This window comes from Tasmannia lanceolata, unplaced genomic scaffold (genome assembly GCF_043159265.1).
Source record: "Tasmannia lanceolata isolate RefF3 unplaced genomic scaffold, GAP_Taslan_0.1 ptg000015l, whole genome shotgun sequence".
Lineage (NCBI taxonomy): Eukaryota > Viridiplantae > Streptophyta > Magnoliopsida > Canellales > Winteraceae > Tasmannia > Tasmannia lanceolata.
In genome coordinates, this window is record NW_027518692.1 from 30,456,710 (window position 1) to 30,478,821 (window position 22,112).

Here is a 22,112-nt window from a genome sequence, read left to right on the forward strand (position 1 = left end):
TGAATCCAAATGCCCTCTAAATTAACTGAACGAAGATTAAACTAATAAAACCTGCATAAATGTAGGTATCACAGACATAAGCTTACCACAAATGGAAACCCAAGATCCACGCACAATAAACAACACTAAGATACAATTAATAAGAAAGGTCTTTAGAACTATCTCCTTAGAAACCTTCTTCCTCTCTAGGGAGAGGAACGTGAGTCCTAGTGATAAAGAAGCTCTCGTAAATAAGACCAGCAAGACCTCCACCGATGAGAGGGCCCACCCAGTAGACCCAATGATCTGTCCAATTCCAACTAACTAAAGCAGGCCCAAAGGACCTTGCAGGGTTCATAGAGGCCCCTGAGAAGCACCCACCAGCCAAGATGTTAGCCCCCACAACAAACCCAACAAGTGTAGGGCCAAACCCTGCAGGAGTCAGCTTTTTGGGGTCCACTATAGTAGCATAGACAGTGAAGAGCAAAGAGAAGGTCAAAACTATCTCCATTATCACCCCTTGTAAGAAATCAATCCCACTGGCAAGTGTATGCACTGGAGTGTCCTGCACAAAAACAGAAAAAAAAAAATCAATTTTCAGCAAAATTATAAAAGAAATCACATGAGGATGGTTGATAACAAAAATCCCTAGTTAATTTGGATGGTTGGGATTGTCTCATCTGTGAAATTTTTAGATGGTGGCACATCCATTGACCATGTTGGGGCCTAATTGATGAACGGTCGGATCGATTCTCTTATGGATGCGTTTGGATGGCCAGAATCAGATAGCTTGAACTGGTATTCTATTCCGATTCAACGTTTGGTTCAAAAAAATGAACGGAATAAAGGGGCGGAAATGACACCTGGTGCAATTAAATGGGGAAAATACTGGAATTTGTTTCCCGCCCCAATAGGTTGTAATCTGATTCCACCTTAGTCGGAATGAAATTTTAATTTTAATTTTTTTCCATTCCATTTCCAACAGTAATACGAACCGGATTAGGGGAATTTTGACTTACCAGTCCTCCAGTTAAATACTTGAGTAGAAGGCAGGCGAACGATGATCCGATGATCTGAGCAATGATATAGAGGATTGAACGGATGATGGTGATGTGGCCGCCCACTAAGAGCCCCAAAGTGACCGCCGGATTAAGATGGCCACCAGAAATGTGTAATCCAGCGGAGATCATCACAGCAACAACCAAAGCGTGGGCCACGGCCACTGCCGTCAAGCCCATTATCGAGTCAGCTCCTCCGATCATCTTTCCTGTTCCCACACAAAAAATGGATATGAAATTGATTAGTTAAGAGGCTCAATTTTTTTCTTAGATTAAGGAGCATGCTTATATTAAGGGAAAGGATATGGTCACCCCACTTGTTTTGATAACGACACTCATTTTATTTGACACTTTTTTGTGGTGGGTGAGCTGGGTTTGGCGGGATCCCACCTGTTTATTAAATGAAAAGAAAGATGGTTCTTTTAAGTGAGAAATTATACGGTGGCTTACCGTGAAATACAGAGAAGGTACCCTTGATCAACACCAGCCTCTTAAAAATTGAACTGTTGTTGGATCAAATATCAAGGGTGGTACCGCTTTCACGGTACTTGACGGTCGGGCACCATATAAAAACTCACATTTAAGTATGAATGCCAACATCCCTATCAGAGGCACATTAGATAGGGAAAATAAAGGACTCGAATGATCCAAAAATACTACAAACTTATGGTGGTTTGTTCCCAAGGGTTTGCCGTGGTGGTTTGTCCTCGATGGGATGAGAGCTATCATCTCCCTATCCAGCCTCCAATTTTTTATTTAACACTTCTTGATTCTTCTATGGGTTTCTATAGCTTATTTGGAAGTATAATAGCCTTTAATAGACAATTTTAAATAACAATAAAGAGAGGGAGGCCATTTTTAAAACAATGGAGTGCGGATATCATTTTCTTTATTTTACAAGTTGGGCATCAAAAATTAGGTTCCATAGAAGAACTCATTGTAAATCACCGCAAAAAGAATGGAGAAATGAGTGGAACAGGTTGGATTTGTCGAACGCTATTATCATATTTTTCAATTTGGATCGACTTTTTTGGAATGGAAAAAATATTTCTAAACTTTTCCAATTTTTTTTTTTTTTTTGTGCACAAAAAGGATAATTTGTAACATCCCAATTCTAGTTTTATTTATGAGGAAAGTGTTCCTGAGCTATAGCTCAAAAACACATGTGGCCCTACATATTTGAGGGATCCAAAGCATTCATTTGAAAGGGTGTGTACCAAAAATCAGCCCTATAGGATCATCCTAACCTATAGCTCAGATAAGCTTATCTGAGCTATAGCTCGGGACTTATAATGTATGATGGTATTCATCTAAATTGGCCATAATCATTCCATTCCCCACTAAATCATAGGAAAAATCCAAGAAAAAAATTTCCATCAGAAATATTTTTCTTGCAATCCGAACAAGAGTGGATCTATGTATCTACTATGGGTTCCTTAGAAAAAGAGGGTGGTAGTTTTCAAAGTGGCCTTAACCTGCAAATAAGATTAGTCAAATTACTGAATAAAAAATGAACAGATCCTTAGGAAACCCATAAATTGCCTATCATGTGTCTTGAACAGAAATATGAATAAAATCCGACGACTTCCTCCAACAGCTTAGATCATGGGGTGTTGGTTAAGATAGTCAACCCACCTGGCGCACGATAGAACTGCCCATAACGAGCTTACCAATATAGGGTGTTCACAAAATATCTGATGCTTAGGATCATCCTAGCTCAAAAATGGGCAGATTTGTGGAAAAATAGTGTCTGCACCCGAGTGCGGATAAGCTTTAGAGATTTTATAGGATGAATGGCCGTATAAATCATTATTTTTCAAAAAGTACTATACGGCCCACTTTAAAGATGATCCAAACCGTTCATTTGTAGAGCCACAACACAAAAGGGTTATGTTGCAAAAATCATCTCCATAGAATGATCCTAACCCTCCAATCTGTACATGTTTCCTTAATTTGTCATCCCTATATAGATCAGAAGGTTAGGATCATCCTATGAAGTGGGCCTTACAGTACTTTTTGTTCATGGAGGCACTAACAATGACAAGTCATGAACATTTAACAGGACTTAGCCTTGGTTAAGTGCGTACGCATAGAAGGTGTAAGTTCGAACATACCGGCAGCCATGGCTGATCCAACTCCGGCGAAGACGAAGAGGAAGGTGCAGACGAACTCGGCAACGATGGCCCGGAGACAGTCCGGCTCAGTAGCCTCTTGGGTGCTTCCCAACGCGATCTTCCCCATCTTCTCTCTCTCTCTTCTTCTTTGCTTCAAACAAGTAAAAATCCTTTTAACCCCGCAATTACTCAGCAAGTCTTGAAAAAGAGTGCTTGTTTCACCTGGCCATTGGATCTCCCACTGCTTATTCGGGGCACCCCTACTGCCTCTTTATATAGGAAGAATAAATCTATAAACAAGTACAGAGATTCCATTGCACGAACCCCGTAGCTTATTTTTTTGTTAGAGATAGGTAAATTATTTTTGCGTTAAATTACTTAATTACCCTTGTTATTTTAGGTAAACTACAGAAATTGCCAAAACTTTAGAAAAATTGATAGTGATTTGTTGTTGGCCACCATTTGGATGTTAAGAGCCCTGGGTCAACACATAGAGTGATAAATTTTGGAATTTGATTAATCTCGGATAATTTTCATCAAGAGTACCATGATAAAATCAGAGAATATTTCACTAATATTGGACGATTTACAACGAAGTAATGAGTGCTTAAATAGGACACTTAAAAGGATAAACATGGAAAGATATAATCTCAATCTAATCTACTTTCCTAACAAACCTACCCACATCAATTTGCCACCAAATCAAATTATTATCTAGCTGCTTCATTTAGCCAACATACCAAATCTACCTCCAAGATGATCCAACGGTGAGATCTTAACACAATCCAACCGTTGGATCCCACATATTCTAACATAACATGTGCTTAAATAAGCACTTGTAGAAAGCGATAAAGGTAAGATTTGGAGAACATTATCCTAATCCAATTTACCTAATCTACCACAACCAAGATGATGAAACCCTATTAGATCTGATCTATTCTAACATAATGCAACTCTCCATGTTGGGCCACCAAAAAGCAGCATGTGGATAAGATGAGTGTAGCGGAAATGCGAATGCTTAGATGGATGTGCGGCCACACAAGGTTAGATATAATTAAAAATGAAGACATTCGTAAAAAGGTGGAGGTAGCACCAATTGAGGAAAAGATGAGAGAGCACCAATGGATGAAAGACTTGATAGTTAGGAATATAACAGAGAACATGATCTTGGATAGGATAGAGTGGAAGAAAATGATCCACACACAACTAGAGCTATGATTAGAGGCGCATAGATTCCTTTCACCTTCTTTATGAAATTTTTCTAAAGGATTCATTTAGCCAACCCCAAGTAGTTCGGGACAAAGGATTTGTTAAGTTGAGTTGAGTTGAGTCAATAATTCAATATCATTTATTCGACAGTCATGATGGGTGTATATGGGAATCAGTACAGTATTATACGTCCATCCATATCCTTTTGTTGTACAATCACAAAAGCAAATTTAATTAAAGAAAGAAAAAAGAATTTACTGATCGTGAAAGCATAATTTCTTTTTTGTTAGATCAACTGCTCCTTTTGAGTGATTACGAGTAAATGATCTATAGATAGATAAAGTATATGCTGAACGAGAGGACATGCACGTATTCAGCGTACGACAAAAGTACCGCCCTTGAAATTTGATTCGACGGCAGCATCTTAGTAAATGGGCTGCTGTGGGATCAAATATCAAGGGTGGGATGATGAATACAAGCGGATGCTCATCATGTAAAATCTCCTATAGACAAACATACAAGAGTTGAAGTGCAAATAATTTTAGTATATGACCATTTATGTGGTAAGGGCTAGAAGATAAATGGTTTGAACATTATAACAAGTGGCCTCTACTTAATTATACTTTTAGTAGAACAATTTTCCTTGGATATTAATATTGGCTCTACCATGTTTTGATAATGGCACTAACTTACCTGGTCTTTTCCCTTTTATTATTGACCTTTGAGAGCTTCTTTGGAAGTGTAATAATTTTTGACAGCTGGTTAAATAATAAAAGGCAAGTTTGTAAAATTATGAAAACATAGCAGTGTGGATATCATTAGCCTATTTCTTTGACATTCACACGGTATTCGATATATGGTGTATTTGTAGGATACTTATGTTGGCAATACCAGGTTTTCATAATTGCACAAACTCAGTTTGTCTTTTATTATTCAAATAGCTGCCAAAGGTTATTACCATTTTTTAAAAAAAAGGTTATTATTGTTCTCAAAAATATCTCATAAGCCAATTTGAAAGAACAGCTCAGTTTGTGCAATTATCTAAACTCAGCTCGTAGTCTTAAAGGAGAAGACAAGTGACAAGGAGATGGTGGCTGCAGCCCCGGTGAGCAGCGGTTGTAACTATAACAGTCACAATCTTAAGTTAGCGAAATTCTTTGTCAGGTAAGTTCCGACCCGCACAAAAAGTGTAACGATCTAGGCACAGTCTCGAAGAGAGACTCAGTGAAATAGACGTTTGTGAAGATACAAACTACTTGCACCCAGGGGCGGAGCTACATGTAGCTTAAGGGGGGCAGCTGCCCCTCTTGAGTTGGGCCAAACTCCTTTATAGGCCAACTCAATTGGGGCCAGCCTTATGTATAACCTTCCCCCATTATGTATAAATCCTGGCTCCGCCACTGCTTGCACCTAGGCAAAAAGACCCTACGAAGAATCACCAAAAAAAAGACCCTACGAAGCATATTGGATCAATGAGATACCAATCTGCAGCAAGAGCTCGTTCACCAAGTCCAAACTCCCACTGTGTCGTATATGACAGCAATCTTCGATGCTAGAAACCGAGTCTGGCCCTTTTCCGCTTCTTTCAATTTCCTTGCATTGCTGGATGAGACTTTACCTTTACTTAGAGATAGGGCAGCCGTAGTTCGTAGCTAGTCTTTCTTTGCTAAGTCAAAAGTGAATCATTTACCCGGAAGGGTGTGGCTCTTTGGCGTAAAGTCATGGGTTTCCTCCCCCAGTGACGAGCGTTCGAATCCCCCTTGCTTACCCGATGCGCGTGGTTTCCGGGTGATTGCGCGCATCTGTAGGGAAATAGTCCCACCCCCGAAGGGGGTGGGGACACCCTTCGTTACCAGAAAGAAAAAGAAAAAAAGTGGATCATTTAAACAGCTGAAAAGGTTAATTATTACCCTTCTCAAAATGCTCCCACAAGCCAATTTAAAAGGAAAAGACAAGCTGAGTTTGCGCAACTATTAAAACGTGGTAGTGAAACTAACAGTAGCATATTGGTAAGTACTAAGTAATGTGATGTTGGTATGTTTAGTATCATGCCCATCGAGTCATCGACCATCGTTTTCCTCCACGACTGCAGAGCCGAATAATGAGGCATCTCGATAAGGATGTCTTTTTTCTAATGAGTGTGTAGTGTTGAGTTTGTCGTGTAGTTCATTTCACACTTCACTTTTCTATTCTGCTTTTGAGACTTGATTGATATATGCACTTCCTTCTCATTACAATAATACTCTTTTTTATTATTTTCTTCTTTTTTTTATGGGTTTTTCTTTATTTTAATTTCTTTGTTAGCTGTTAAATATGAGTGCAACTTGGGCCGGGGTCAACCCAAACAGGCGTAGGTTGGGTTGGGTTGGGTTGGGTTGGGCTGGGCTGGAAAAAGCGAACCCGATTTGATTTTGACCTGGGTTACGGTTGAGGCCTTGGGCAACCCCACCCGACTCAACCTGGCCCCATCCACAAATTTTATCCCAATTTTCAAAATCTTGGGCCATGCCGGGCAGCATGATTTTTTTTTTTTTTCTCTCATTTCCAAGTGGTGAGAGAAGGGTAGGGCAGTGGGAGGAGAGGAATTTGAGAGGGAACGATTCAATGTGCCTGAGAAGTGGCTTAAAAGTTAAAAATTAGGAAAAAATTGAACCTATTTTGAGTCGAGTTTTTTGCTCCACTTGGAGACACCAATTTATCATGAAAAAAAAAAATCAAGGTAGCCAAAACGTGCATGTCCTTAGGGTCTTGTTTTTTCTTTTCTTTTTGTACTTTTTCTATTTTTTCCTCGGGCAAACCCGAACGCAACCCGACTTAACCCGTCCCAATTTGAGACAAGTCAGACAGGTTGGGTGAGGGTGAGAGAAATAGAAGTGGGTTGGGTTAGGTTTACCCTCCCGTCCGAGTTCCACCCTCCTGTTAAAGGCTAATTATTTCAGTTCCTGTTAAAGGCTTATCTATTAACAATGTTTTTGATAAATTAAGAAGTGTCATTATCAAAATGAGGGAGATTTCTCTTTCTTTCTTTTTCATTATTCATTTCTTTTGGTTTTCTTCCAATGGCCCTCCCTCCATTCTCCACTACACCATGATGAGTTACCTTTTTTTTTTCAATGGTTGTTGTTACTTGGGGAAGGCTTTGACATTGAAATAGTGAGTGATAGCACGTTCCACGAGCTTTAATAAATAAAAGTAAATGCTACTAATAATAGAGTGGCCATCAGTCTCTTATAAATCATATTCATACCATATGTTATGTTCTACATGTCTGTTAGATTTATATAGTATCTTATCAATCTCATGCAACTATGCAAGCCTCACGTCACCTCCACCGTAGTTTTATTTTTCATCTTCTATTAGATCTAGTGTTTTTTATCAGTCCATACTCTACACTTAGCCATTGTGATCAAATCTAAATTTTTCTAAACAGCTATGAATGAAACTACATGCTTGGGACAAAGGCTTAGCTGAGCTGAGTTGAGTTGAGGTATGAATGAAACTACATGTTTGGGACAAAGGCTTAGTTGAGCTGAGTTGAGTTGAGGTATGAATGAAACTACATGGTTTTCTAATTTAGAATCTAAATCTAGTACAAATTTTTCGATTAATTTATTATGATCTGCAGAAATATATGAATTTAATTTGCAACAGATATATTAGCCCCTTTTTCTTCCCCAAGCCGGGGTAGTGTAGTTAAGAATCCGCTTTTTCCACTATAAGGGGGTGGCGTGTGGAAGAAAAGGGGGTGAATATGTCATTTTTCACTTTGAAACCCTTAAGATATATCAACCCTCCACATTGCATTAACGTTGTTGACATTGTGCATACACCAAGTTGGATGTGGCGATCGAACTTGAATGATGAGGAATACTTGGGCACTTGGGATACGTCTAAAACTTATGGGCAGTGATAAATCGACTCCCGTATATCTTAAATCGACTCCTTTAACGTTTTACGTTGACCACTTTAACGTTATACGTTAAAGCACTACCCATACAGTCGGTTACAAAAACTGATAAATATCGTAAAGATGTAATCTGGGTGGGGCCATGTCTTCCCACAATGCGTCTCCCGAAAATGCCCACCCACATCATGAAATGACCATATTGCCCTTACCTAAATTGGGGATTTCCTCTAATTCTTATGCTGCCAACATTGGGCTTTAAAATTAGACCCGGGCAAAATGGGACCCATACCCACAGGCTGCGGGTACACCTGGCCCGCAGGGGTACGGGTACCAATTTCATTCCCTGCGAAAAAAAATACCCGTACCCGTGACCCGCGGGTGGGTCTGGGTCAGGCGTTGGTGCCCGCGGATTACCCGTCATTCAATTTTCAACTTTTTATTCTTAAGCCCTAAACACTAAACAGTAAAAAATAGACTATGTGGGTGGGCCAACAAAACAAGTCAAAGCAATAAGACTATGTGAGTGGTATCTTTGGTTGTACCAAAACAAACACTTAAGTAAATGAAAATTGTATGATGAATGGGCGTCTAAACATGTACTCATCATCCCATCCTTGATATTTGATCCACCAGCAGCTGACTTGTTAAGAAGCTGTTGTTGGATTAAATATCAAGGCTTGTACATCCATCGTACCACCTTTATGTGTTCATACACCCATTCATCATATAATTTATTTTGGTAAATATATATATAATTTCTTCTTTAAATTTGCCGGGTTACCCGCGGGTATACCCGTACCCGCCCGGGTGGGTTCCGGGTTCATGAAAGGCTACCCGTACCCGCGTCGGTATTTCTTACTCGTACCCACCGGTACCCGTACCCGTGCGGGTTACCCGTTTGCCAGGTCTATTTAAAATGACCAGATTGCTCAAGGTTCTTCAAGCCTTTCATTTTATGCGATGCACAAATGGTATTAGCATTCCTCTTTTAAAAAATATCCATTCTAGATTCACAGATGCAAAATTCATGATCAAGATTTCTATCAGCAAAGCAAAAAAATAAATTGCAATACGAACCAATGAAAATCAGAAGGATTTCCATAAGAACAGTACAGTGAGCTCGAAAGATAATAGGGGTGTCGATTTATAACTGCCCTAAAGAAACCCAAAAAAATAGATTAAAAAAAAACTGGGTACGTTTTTTGCATGTTGGCCGTGGAGCTCTATCCTGAAGGAATTCTGAATTCTATAGAGAGTAAAAATGTACACATGTACAGTTTGAATGGGAAATACAGAGGCCCCTTTCCCGACCCAAAAAGAATTTTTAGAATCATTTTCCATTTATTTACAAGAGAGAGAAAGACGGATAATTGGTTGGAAGAGATTGCACTCACCAAACAAACATGGAAATTTCAATCTTGGAATGTATGGATGGTTTATCTTCTGATCACCAAGAAACAGAAGTACAAAGGGTTGAAGAAGGTTTTGAAAATGTTGTCTGACACGGTATTCTCAACTACATGAATATGGGTCTTATTTTGCTTCTCCAACTACGTATTCCAAGTGCAGACCCAGAATAGTAAATTACTTGATTGACATTCCATTAAAAAAAATTCAAAAAACTCAAATCAAGTTTCATTAACTAATAACAACCCAAAGGTTCATTTACAGAACTAGACTTCATAAAAAAACAACAAAATGAACGACATATACGATGGAGTCCTATGGTGCAAATGGTAACTTTGATGAACCAATATTCCTGCAAAATAATTAAAAGAAACAAATCAATGTCTTAATGAAAAACATAAAATAAAAAAACATGTAAAGCTTATGATAATTTATTATTACCTTTCACTACTAGCACAATTCTACCAATTGGAAATACGATAAAGAACCGTATAACAAAATTTTAGAGGTACATCTAAAGTCTAGCAAAAGCTAGCAGTCCCATTAGGATAAATATTGAAATCTGAAATGTTAATTTCACTACCAGCACTAGTGGGGATGAGGGGAGAAAACTGAGGTGTTGTCATTCTGGTCATATCATTTTGTGGTGATGTTCGTCTATTGTGCCCAATGCCATTGCATGTACTACATTTTCTTGCTCCCACAATCTCAAATTCTGAAGGTTTTCTTGTTGTGCTACTCATTGATTTTTTATTCTTGGATGTCGGCGGACGTCCTCTAGGATTTTGAATGCTAGGCTCACGAAGCATAGGCATCGAAGTACCTACTAGATGAGAAAGTTGATTTAAGGCAGCTTCTTGTTGAGAAGAAGGCCATTTTGTATATTCCTCCTGGAAGTCATCAAGTATCATTTTCATTTTTTCTTTATTATTTTTCACAACTCCAATATCACTGAACGTTCGATCATCTATCCTCCACTGTGAGTGAATATCACTTAGATGTAGTACCTTGCCTTCATCCAACAAGCTTCTCATCTTGTGTGTGCAAGGAAGTCCCATAGTTGCAGTAAAATGATTCTTGCATGTAGGCAAATTTGGATTACTTGTAGCCAACTTATATTGCTTGAAAAGCTCTCTTAATGCAAAAATTGATACATGATTAATAAGCTCATCAAAAAACGAGATACTGTAGACACCCCATTTTGACCGTACCTTGAGCCTCCCTTGTTTGAACAAAAACCCAACCAAATCAATCAACTAGGATCCCAAATTTCACCCTGAGCTAGCTTAGGGTTCCACCAAGGCCCCTGCAAAATTTCATTGAATTCCGAGTGCGTTTGCCCAGAGAACGAGCCGAGAAAGGACGTTGTGTAAATCAGAAAAGGGGGCGAATTTATCTGAGAGGGGGGGCGAATTTATTTTAGAAAATACAGTTTAGGCCGAAAAAGACGCACAATTTCGCGCGCCTATCAAAAGTCAGCGCGCTCATCATTTTGGCGTGCCAATATCACCACCTATATTTCTTTATAAAAATCAGAAAAATTCGTGTAAAAGGGGGAAGATTTTATTTTCTAGATCTGAAAATCAAGAAGAGCGAGAAGGGAGAAAATCCGAATCCTAGTTTCTGATTTTTCGTCTTCTCTCAAGCTCCGGTGGAGCTCCGGTTGCAGATCTTAACAGAGAGAGAGTAAGAGAGATTTTTTCCTAAATCCATTAACCCTCTCCCTTTTCTTTCTCTGGCCAAGATCCGATCGGAATCCGGCCTATTTCACTTCTCCGGCAAGCTCTTTCTTCTCCGAAGAAGAGCATTTTAAGAAAAAGAGAGGATCTAAGAGAGAGCCGATCGAAATCCTAGCTTTCCCCATCTCTTCCGGTCATCTTCTCCGTCAAGCTTCCGGCCTAGTTCCAAAACTCTAGCAATTAGTCTTCTTCGATCAAATCCCGGTTAGATGCAGGCCTATTTCCGATTACAACAAGATTCTGGCCAATCTCTTTTAATCGATTGATCTTCTCTTAAATCCTACTATGACGAGCAAGGATTGGCTTCAGATCTGAACAAAGATCCATTGAAGTCAGAAATTTTTCTCTAAGAGATCTGCTGAAGCTATATTTCAGGTATTTTTGATAGTATTCTTTGATTTCTTCTTATTTTCATTTCTATTTCTAGTTAATAAAGCTTTAAATGTATCTAATTTTTATTATTATTATTATTATTATTTTTTCGTTATCCTTATGTTTGATTTACTTATATGCTATGTTTTAGAAGGATTTTGAATTTTTAAATGCTAATCATTTATAATTATTATTATTATCAGTCTCTAATTTCTAAAAAAAATGACAATAAAAAAAAATGGTAATAGACAGGTGATGATAATGCTGAAGGATGCTCATTTATCTGTTGTAGTATTATCATTACTTTCATTAGTTTCGTGGCTAAGAGAAGTTTTTTTTTTTTATTAGAATTTTTTTTAGAAAAAAATCTGCATGGAATGTTTGAGGTTGGATAATATTTCTTCAATTGAAATGCTCAAAATGTTGGATATTTTAGGGCCTGTGTATAAGATTTGATAGGTGGCTGGGGGAATAATGTTAAGTCATAGATTCAATAATGTTGTGTTCCTCATAGAAAAATCATAGGACTGGTTTGAGAGGATATACAATGGTTATTTCACACAAAGCATGCTATAACAGAGAAGTATTAGGGATATTCTGTACTGTATCATATCATTTTTTTTTTTTAGTTCAACAACTGATGGATTTGATAATGTGAAAACTTAAAAAATTTTCACTCGAATTCGATTTCTTTATCCTCATATTTGACTTTCCTTCTCCCTTATTTCATTTCAATTTTTGAAGTGTCATATGCTAGTGTGAAATTTTTCACACAATCTATGGGAAGATTTATTTTTTATTTTTATTTTTTTTGTTATGGTCTTAATTATAAAAAAAAATGAGTGTCTACTGTACGTTTTATTGCTATGTGTATTTCCCAATTATTGTGTTTTAATTCTTAGAATAGTTTGGAGTCATGCCTGTCAAGATTCTTAAATATTTGATTGCTTGGATTCCATACATTTCAGTTTCATAGTAGTTGGAATTGACCATCAATGCATACATCAATTCATATTTTAGTTCATACATGCCATCTGTTTGCATTGTGAACATTTACTATGGCTACTATCCTGCAAGCCTAGGTTTTGTTTGATAAAAGCACACGCCTGCGACCTCATTAACCATACATTTAATTTTTAGAACTGTGGATAGGATAAAAGCACATATTTAATATTCTTCACTGATTGTCATAGTATAAATACTATTCGGCTTTTGACTGGTTTAATTTCTTATTGATTTTCATAGTATATGAGGATAAGTTAGGTGTTTGAGTGCATGCTTTTGATACTTTTAAACTGGGCAATGCTTTATTGAGATGTATATATTCCTATGACAAAAGGTAAGAGAGAAGTTACAAAGTAGCTTTAAATTCATTGAATGATTTCTATGTGAAGCCTAAAATTTGCATCAATGATTTACACAGATAGGTATTTCTTATTGATTCTAATTTTTCCATTAAAGTCACATATGCCTTATTGCTTGGATTGTTGCATATCTTAAATATTAAAATGTTTTTATGCTGTGATAATTCTAATGCTCTTCGAAGATGGGTTCATTTGATGTCAGTTAAAACAAAATGGTCTGTAGCAAATCGCTGTTTATCAGAATCATGTGAGATGACTTAAGATCCATGGATTCAATATCTATACAGACATGACTGTTTATTACTCTATTCGTTTTGTGACTGTGGGCATAACTCAATTTTCATAGATACTCTTTTAAAAGGGTTCTAGCTTGGTGAAACAAACTTGTACTTCATTTGGATTAGAGGATTTGAGTTCAGTATGCCAAGATGGATTGATAAGAGTCCTTCATTTAAAATAATTATTTTGTGAGGAAAGTCTTATCAATGTTACTTGAATTTGGTTAAAAATATGGTGGCTTTGATGCTTAGTCGACTTTCAAACATTTTAGTCGTTCTAAATAGGTTTTAATCAGTATAAGTGAGCAGCCACTGTCCTGCAATACATAGCTATTGTCCCATAGTTTCATTACTTTGTGATGATGATTTTGAGGTGAATAAGAATGCACATATCTGCTGTCCATTTTTGTGTATAACTGCTGCCCATAGATTCGGTTCACAAGCACATAGATATTGTCCATTTTTTGCTCACTACTTGCTGTTCATTTTGTGTATAACTGCTGCCTATAGATTTGGTTCACAAGCACATAGATATTGTCCATTTTTTGCTCACTATCTGCTGTCCATTTTTGTGTATAACTGCTGCCCATAGATTCGGTTCACAAGCACATAGATATTGTCCATTTTTTGCTCACTACTTGCTGTTCATTTTGTGTATAACTGCTGCCTATAGATTTGGTTCACAAGCACATAGATATTGTCCATTTTTTGCTCACTATCTGCTGTCCATTTTGTGTATAACTGCTGCCCATAGATTCGGTTCACAAGCACATAGATATTGTCCATTTTTTGCTCACTACTTGCTGTTCATTTTGTGTATAACTGCTGCCTATAGATTTGGTTCACAAGCACATAGATATTGTCCATTTTTTGCTCACTATCTGCTGTCCATTTTGTGTATAACTGCTGCCCATAGATTCGGTTCACAAGCACATAGATATTGTCCATTTTTTGCTCACTACTTGCTGTTCATTTTGTGTATAACTGCTGCCTATAGATTTGGTTCACAAGCACATAGATATTGTCCATTTTTTGTTCACTAATTGCTATCCATTTTGTGTATAACTGCTGCCCATAGATTCGGTTCACAAGCACATAGATATTGTCCATTTTTTGCTTACTACTTGCTGTTCATTTTGTGTATAACTGCTGCCCATAGATTTGGTTCATAAGCACAAAGCTGTTGTCCATTTTTTATTCACCGCTTGCTGCCCATTATCTTGTATAAATTGCTGCCCATTATTTTGTATAAACAAGCTGTCTATTGGTTCTTTTCACTAGCACATAGTTGGTGTTCATTGTGGTTCATTGTTTGATGCCCATTATTGCACATAGCTGCCACCTTTGTAAGTGGTTAAATTCTTAGGTAATAATTCATGCTTGTTTAAATGTTCTAAAAGAGACTTGTCATTGATAATATTTTAAGCTGAGATGATGTCATTTCTTTAAGAAAAGTATAGACTGCTGATATCTCATTATTTTAATGTTTATGATATTTCATTTTATATTAACGAGATCTTCCTGCAGTTTTTATTTTATATCATTATCTCATTTGATCATTTTAAAATATTCTATACAATCTTCTTGGACACCTTAAATTCAATAATAAATGGATTGTTCAGGTGAGTTTATCTCGAAGCTTATTATACTCATTCTTTTTATTTAAATAAATTGTTAAATAGGAAGAAGGAAATCAGATGACTACTCTATTCGATGTTATCGACATGAGTACTGTCTGATTTCAAGGCGGGATGTGGAAATATTATCATGTGTATTATGATATCAGATGATTACTTTAGCATCATCTGATTTAATCCCCATATTGGGGTGGTGTTTGTGGTTGGGCATAGAAGTGTTTGATATTGTTTTCTTTTACTTTATTAGGCTATCCAGCGGCTGGTCTGGACTAATTAATGTTGTTTACCATTTTATGATTGCTATTTTATTAAAAATTCTTCTTTGCTTAACACTTGATTTATTTTTATAAGAATAGAATGGAATTTGCGATTATCTGGTAGCCTCTTCTTCTCTTTTTTGATAGACTAACACAGTCTTATAGATTTCTGTTAAATTTCTTTAGATACTAGAATCCCCTCTCATTGTAAGGGCGATGAAAGCGCTAGCCCAAGCCCATCTCTAGGGGACTTGCGCAGTCTGAATAGCATTCTATTTTCTCAAAAGACTTGCCTAGTCTTTTAGATCCAAATCTTTGGAGACAAGCATTGTCTCATTAATGAATCAACCTGAGTTAACCTCTAGAAGACTACCTCTAGTCTCATAGGTCTTAATCTCTCTTTTTTTGTGCGTCGTTTGGTTTTGGGAGAACACCCTACCCGGCTTGGCAACATACCCCTTACCCTTATGGGTATTGGGTTGCACATTTGTTGCACCCTAGGGCTAGGTAGCTGTCCGGCCCGGCTGGGTGTTTTACCTTTACCAAATATGCACAAGGTCTCTTTTTTTTCTTGTTAATATTTTTCTCTATCCTACCTCTGTGTCTAAGAGACTTACCTAGTCTCATTTTCTTGCTAAACCTCCTCTTTGTGCATCATTTGGTTTTGGGAGAACATCCTACTCGGCTTGGCAACATACCCCTTACCCTTATGGGTATTGGGTTGCACATTTGTTGCACCCTAGGGCTAGGTAGCTGTCCGGCCCGGCTGGATGTTTTACCTTTATTAAATATGCATAAGGTCTCTTTTTCCTTGTTACTTGTGAGTTTTATCTTAGCTTGATAGTCTCACTAGCACCCTTCTTTATCTCATTTTCTTTTAGGAGACAGGCTTTGTCTCATTAGCACCTCCTTCTTAGAATCCTATTTTCAGAGTCAGTCCTTAGCCTAGGAGTCTGTCCTTAGCTAGAGAGTCTGTCTTTCTTTCAGGAATCAAATTCTATCATCTTAGGGGTCAGGATTCTTTCCAACCTCTCATCAAATCATGTGTTTTTCTATCCACTCTTGCAAGGTATAGGATGCTGTCCAACCCTTGCAGAGTTGTTATTCTGTTCATTTCCCTCCGCAAAGCATAGGATGTTGTCTAACCTTTGCGGGATATGAGTCTGTCTTCCCCTTATGATGATAGGATTTGTCCCCTTTGAGTCAAAAATACTTAAAAACAACAAAAACATCTAAAAAACCAAAAAAATCTCAAAAATCTTGAGTCATTAGGAGTAGTTAGGAAATCTGTTCCGAACTACGTTGGCTTGATCCCTTTCAACAGGGTACGTAGTGCAGCTTGGGATCCACATCCCAAGTCCAGCCAAACCTTTAAAAATAAGCATTTTAAATCTTTTAAAATTACAAAAATCTTTCAAAATATTGTTTTCTTCGAAAGGATCTTCCTCTAGAGTTAGGAGCTTGTCCTAGTTAAAGAGTTTTTGAGTCGGGAGTTGCTCCCTCGTTCATTTGTTTGTTTGTTGTGTGTTTTATTTGTTTGTGTTAGAGTTAGGAGTGAGTCATAGCTAGGAGTTTTACGCCTCCGTCCGGTCAGTTGGCGATCCACATCGCCAATTGATGACTAGGTCTAAGATGCGATAGATCCTACTGTTTTCTTAGGATATACAGCCTAGCTACACTTAGATTATAGGAATCACCTGCATTAGCTTAGGGCTAACCTGCATTTAGTTAGGGCATATAGGGTGTCCTAAAATCTACAATCCATTGGAATTTAAATAATCATACAAGAAGCTTTAAGAACTAGTCCGGTCTTTTAGATCGAGTCTAGGATAGAGGTCTAGATGTCTTAGGCATCATAGCTTAGAATAGGTGCGAAGAACTACGTTGCCTTGATTCTCGTGGAGGCGGGGATACGTAGGCTTCTTTGGATGAACATCAGATCATCTAAAGACTCGGGCCTAGGTATAGATTAGAGTTTTAGGGTTGTATGGTATCGAGTCATTTTCTATGTTTTGCAGTGTTTTCTTACTTTATTGCGCAGACCTTATACTTTTTTGGTGTGTCATGCATGTGTTTGTTCATCAGAACTTAGACACCCATTAGGCATGTCACTTATAACCTAGCTATGCTTAGGTGACACATGTTTCTTTTATTTTATCTTGTGTGCCTTTGATTTCATCTCCGAGACATGCATGATTAGATAGACGTCTTCTCGGAGATATTCATTCCCATTTCATATGATTTTCCCCCAAAGCTCTTCAAAATTATTAAGTAAATGGCATAAGAGACCAGGTGTTTGCACTTGGGCGGATGAGGTGCTCTTTAGACCTTCCGAATTCGTAACCAGGCACGAACCTTATTTTATATCTCTGGTTATCCGTTGCAACAGAGCATAGTATGGGATCCAAGGCCCATTTGCCTTTTTCCTTGGATGGCGACTCTTCTTTGTTTAAGGTACGCCTCGAATCTGGGCTAGTCCCCGAATCGAGAGGTATCTCACCTTTTGTATCGCCACTCATGCTGTGAGGGGCACTTCTTTCGAGAGTTCCTTGGTAGAGCTCTCCATTCACGTGGATGATCCATCGAGACTGTTAGCGCGCATGGGGGCACGTCCCTCACCGCTGCGCCTCTCTCGGATCGGGGTCCACAGATACGCAAGTCACTAGGAACCTTAATTTTTTCAGCTGAAAGCTTGGTCTTGATTTCTTCAAATTGATTTTCAATTGCCATGCATATTTTAGTTTTAACCAAATAAAAGTCACCAGTTGAAAGTTGCAAGTATATTTTAAGCATGGAATGCGCTCCTTCTACCCTTGATGTAGCACGATTACCAAAATGAAGATACTTCTTTGTCCATGCCTTTATGAAGCATTCTTTAAAAGGAAGCCAAGTGGAAGAGATGTAGTTAAGAGCAATCACTTTGTATTTAAATTCATCTTGAAAATCTTCCCAAGCTTTATGATATGCCATTTCAGTTGGAGATTCTATCAAAGTACTCCAAGAAGAAAAGAATCTATCCCAAATGTCTCCATCTTGAAAATGACGTTTGCATTTTGATAAAATATTCTTCTCAATATGCCACACACACAAAAGATTCATGGCTCTTGGAAAGACTACCTGTATGGCTCTCATTAAGGCCAACTCCCTATCAGTAACAATTACTGTAGGTTTGGAAACATTGTCCAACATGTCATGGAACATTTTCAAGGCCCATACATAATTTTCAGTTTCATCTTTTTGTAAAAAAGCAAAGCATGAATAGAAAGAAGAATTAAAGCTTGTCACGCCAACAACATCGAGTAATGGCATCTTGTACTTATTAGTCTTATAAGTGCAATCCATCACAAAAACATTCGAATAGCTCCTGCTTAATGCTATCGACTTAGGGTGAGCGAAGAATAGATGTGTCAAACGACCTTCATCATATTCAACAGAATAGTAGAATCCACCATCAGCAAGTTCATCTAGTAAAGCTTGGATTGGGGTGCGACCTGCAAGGATATCTTTACGAATCTTGGCTGTGCAATTGTAAACATCTCTTGATATGGCTAAAAGTTGTGGGTTACTTCGCCTAAGAGAAGTAAGCATTTGATGTGGTTGTATACCAGCCGTAGTCATTTCTTTAATCCGTAAGACCTCTTCCTTTGAAAGAAGACGGCTAGAAGGATGACCAGATATATCTGTTGAAGCTTTATGGTTGTGGTCTAAATTTTTTATCATCAATATCCATGAACCACAACTTTTCCTTCTACCGCCAATTCTAAACGGACAATTTGTAAGACGTAAGCGTGTTTTCTTCTTACCTTGATTCGTGATGGCCTTACAAGTATCTTGGTAAACACCTCCCCTATCACACTTAAGGACAAGTTTCTTTTCTTCTTTTGATCTCCTAATAGTTATTATGTAGACCTTGCAAAGCTACTAACATGTTCAATAAGCTCTTCTCGACTTTGAAAGTGTGTAATTGGAGGTGGAAGCATTTCCTTGTGCTCAAGGGATTCTTCTTGATTTTGGATGTCCATCAAAGGTGTGGAACTTTATAACCTGTAATAAGTTACAGAAGCATCATTTAAAAAAATATGCATTTAGTCAAGTCATGCATGCACCTAATATACCTACTACAGCAAATGAAAATGGGCATTCATGTATGAGACACCCTTAACTATTGCCCCATTACAGAATGTGAGTGGTGAAAATTAGCGACAAATTTTAGTTCTTAAGAGAAATAGAGACAACTGAACATGTGCATTCATAAATGAGATGTGCCCCTTGACTTCCTTGATTTGTCCAGATATAATTTGAAGTGTAGATGCCATAGTCCATAGTCCATACTATATTGCTAATAAAGTTTATCATTGCTATTGTTGTTTTGAATTCTAGATGTCTGTCTCCCAGTTCCCCAACTTCAAGTTCTCAAGAGAAGGTAGCCATTCCCTATAGCAAAATGAGATGCCAAGTTCTAAACAAAGGTATCCATTCCATTCTTACTATAGTGCCACTCCCATCATAAGGCTTGAGAAATTCATCTTCTTCATCGTCTCAAGTAGGCCTAGATGTGTAGGCTGCTGTGATGAATGCACCTTTGAGTGGGGAACATGTTGAATGCCAACATCATCGTAATACTAATAAGGAAAATCAATGTCCACTCAGTATTTTCGAGTACGTACTTTATTAACCATAGATAGTGACATCACTCTGTTTTGCTTTAGTGGGTTTAATAATGTACATCTATTTCATACATTTGTTTTGTGGGTATATAAAGAAACAAGCTCAAGATCATATATATATATATATATATATATATATATATATATATATATATATATATTCCAATTTAAAAACAAGTATATTCACATTGGTTCTTGTTCTGTAAAATATTGAACATCAGTATGAAGTATCATAAATTAGAGAACACAACAAATCGATAACGAGCTATATCAGTCATTTCAGTCGTTACTAATAATTGATATTACATTTGTATACTGCCGATGCTCCAAAACTACCCACTTGGCTTGGTCAAATGAAGGAAAGGGTGTTCACCAAAAATCATGCTTTTAAATCTCTAATCCATAAGTTCTACTTCTAAATTACTCTCCCAATAGCCAAAGCAAGATAAACCAAAACCCTTACATTGTTGCTGTTGGTATTCCAACCGTAGCCACCATTAAAAGAAAGAAAATCGTATGGAATGATATGGTAAATATTGCTTTGTCTACTGGGACAATGATTGGGGAAAATCAAATGGACCCTGATTGGGGGAAATAAAGAACACAGATCAAGGAAAATTGCATGGATACATATTGGGGGAAATTGTATGGAGTGAAATGTGTCCTTCATTTTCCCCAAACCCTACAAAAACCCTCCCTTTTTTGCCAAAATCATAACCTAAAGCTAACAAAAACTGAAAACAAGTTAGGGTTTCGTTTTCTTTGCTAGGGTTTTCCTTAAAAAAATCAGGGCTTTCTTTGCTAGAGGCGTTGCAGAGGGAAGAGGCTTTGCAGAGAGAGATTACCTTCGAAGTTCTTCTCCAGAGATGATGAGGAACGAGGTGGGCTGGGCTGAGGAAGGAATGGTGAGCACTGAGCAGACACACTCGAGCCCAAAAAACTTTCAAAGTGGAGATTTTGTGAGTTCCCGGTAATAAGTCATAGTGTAACCGGCTGTAAAAGAGAACCCTTAACGTAAAAGAAGTCGATTTAAGATAAAAGGGAGTCGATTTATCACTGCCCAAAACTTATTTGTATATATATTATGCCGTCAATTCACGTTTGAGGGGTGCGAAGCATCCTTAGAGGCGCTGATATCCCCCCCCCCCCCCCACACACACACACACTTGTAGGCTATTTTCACCCCCCTTGACGGCTGGCTAACGTTTTCCCACCATCTGACCTCTCTCGCTCTCTCTCCACACACACAACAGGAACAGTTGGTGGGCCCAATAGAAACCGTTGGTGGAATGGTGGGCCCATCTTTGAACAGCGTAGGCCCGCCCATACCACACCATAGGATAATCCAAACCATCCATTTGATGGGCCATAAACATAAATAGGTTGCGTCCCAAAATATTATTTTCATAGGCTGATCCTAGCCCTCCGATCTAAATAGAAACTACATCTTATGCAGCCTCTATAGATTGTAGGGTTGTGATCATCCTACGGAAATGATTTTTGGGGCACAACCTATTTACATTGTGGCCCATCAAATGGAAGGCTCGGATCATCCTATGGTCTGGACGGTACACTTCATTTTCAAAAATATGGGTGGGGCCTAAATTGGTACGAACACACCATAGGATGATCCAAACCGTGGACGGCTTGGATCATCCTATGTTGTGGACGGTCAGCTTCAATTTGAAAAATATCGGTGGGGCCCACGATTGGGCCTTAATGTTAGTGTACAACCAACTCCATAGGATTACCCAAACCATGGACGGCTTGGATCATCCTATGTTGTGGACGGGCCTTAATGTTACTGTACGACCACAGGATGATCCAAACCATTCATTTGATGCGCCAACCCTTCTGGGGGCACAACCCATTTACATTATGGCCCATCAAATGGACGGCTTGGATCATCCTATGGTCTGGACGGTACACTTCATTTTAAAAAATATGGGTGGGCCTAAATTGGGCCTCAATGTTACTGTACGAACCACACCATAGGATGATCCAAACCATGGACGGCTTGGATCATCCTATGTTGTGGACAGTACGCTTCAATTTGAAAAAATACCGGCAATTAGGCCTTAATGTTACTGTACGACCAACTCCGTAGGATTATCCAAACCATGG

The 22,112-nt window shown here is 38.1% G+C and overlaps 2 protein-coding genes across 2 annotated transcripts; both read right to left on the reverse strand.

Moving 5' to 3' along the window:
• TIP4;1 (tonoplast intrinsic protein 4;1) lies at positions 1-3,421 on the reverse strand. The gene is made up of 3 exons (XM_077354837.1): positions 3,152-3,421; positions 999-1,246; positions 1-544 (listed from the first exon to the last, which is right to left on the reverse strand). The coding sequence occupies exons 1-3, from the start codon at positions 3,276-3,278 to the stop codon at positions 167-169; spliced, it is 753 nt and encodes a 250-aa protein (XP_077210952.1). The 5' UTR covers positions 3,279-3,421; the 3' UTR covers positions 1-166.
• A 6,568-nt stretch (positions 3,422-9,989) lies between these two features.
• On the reverse strand, positions 9,990-18,939 carry LOC143891927 (protein FAR1-RELATED SEQUENCE 5-like). Its single transcript, XM_077396420.1, has 3 exons — positions 18,439-18,939; positions 10,116-10,135; positions 9,990-10,026 (listed from the first exon to the last, which is right to left on the reverse strand). The coding sequence occupies exons 1-3, from the start codon at positions 18,937-18,939 to the stop codon at positions 9,990-9,992; spliced, it is 558 nt and encodes a 185-aa protein (XP_077252535.1).
• Positions 18,940-22,112: the final 3,173 nt, after the last annotated feature.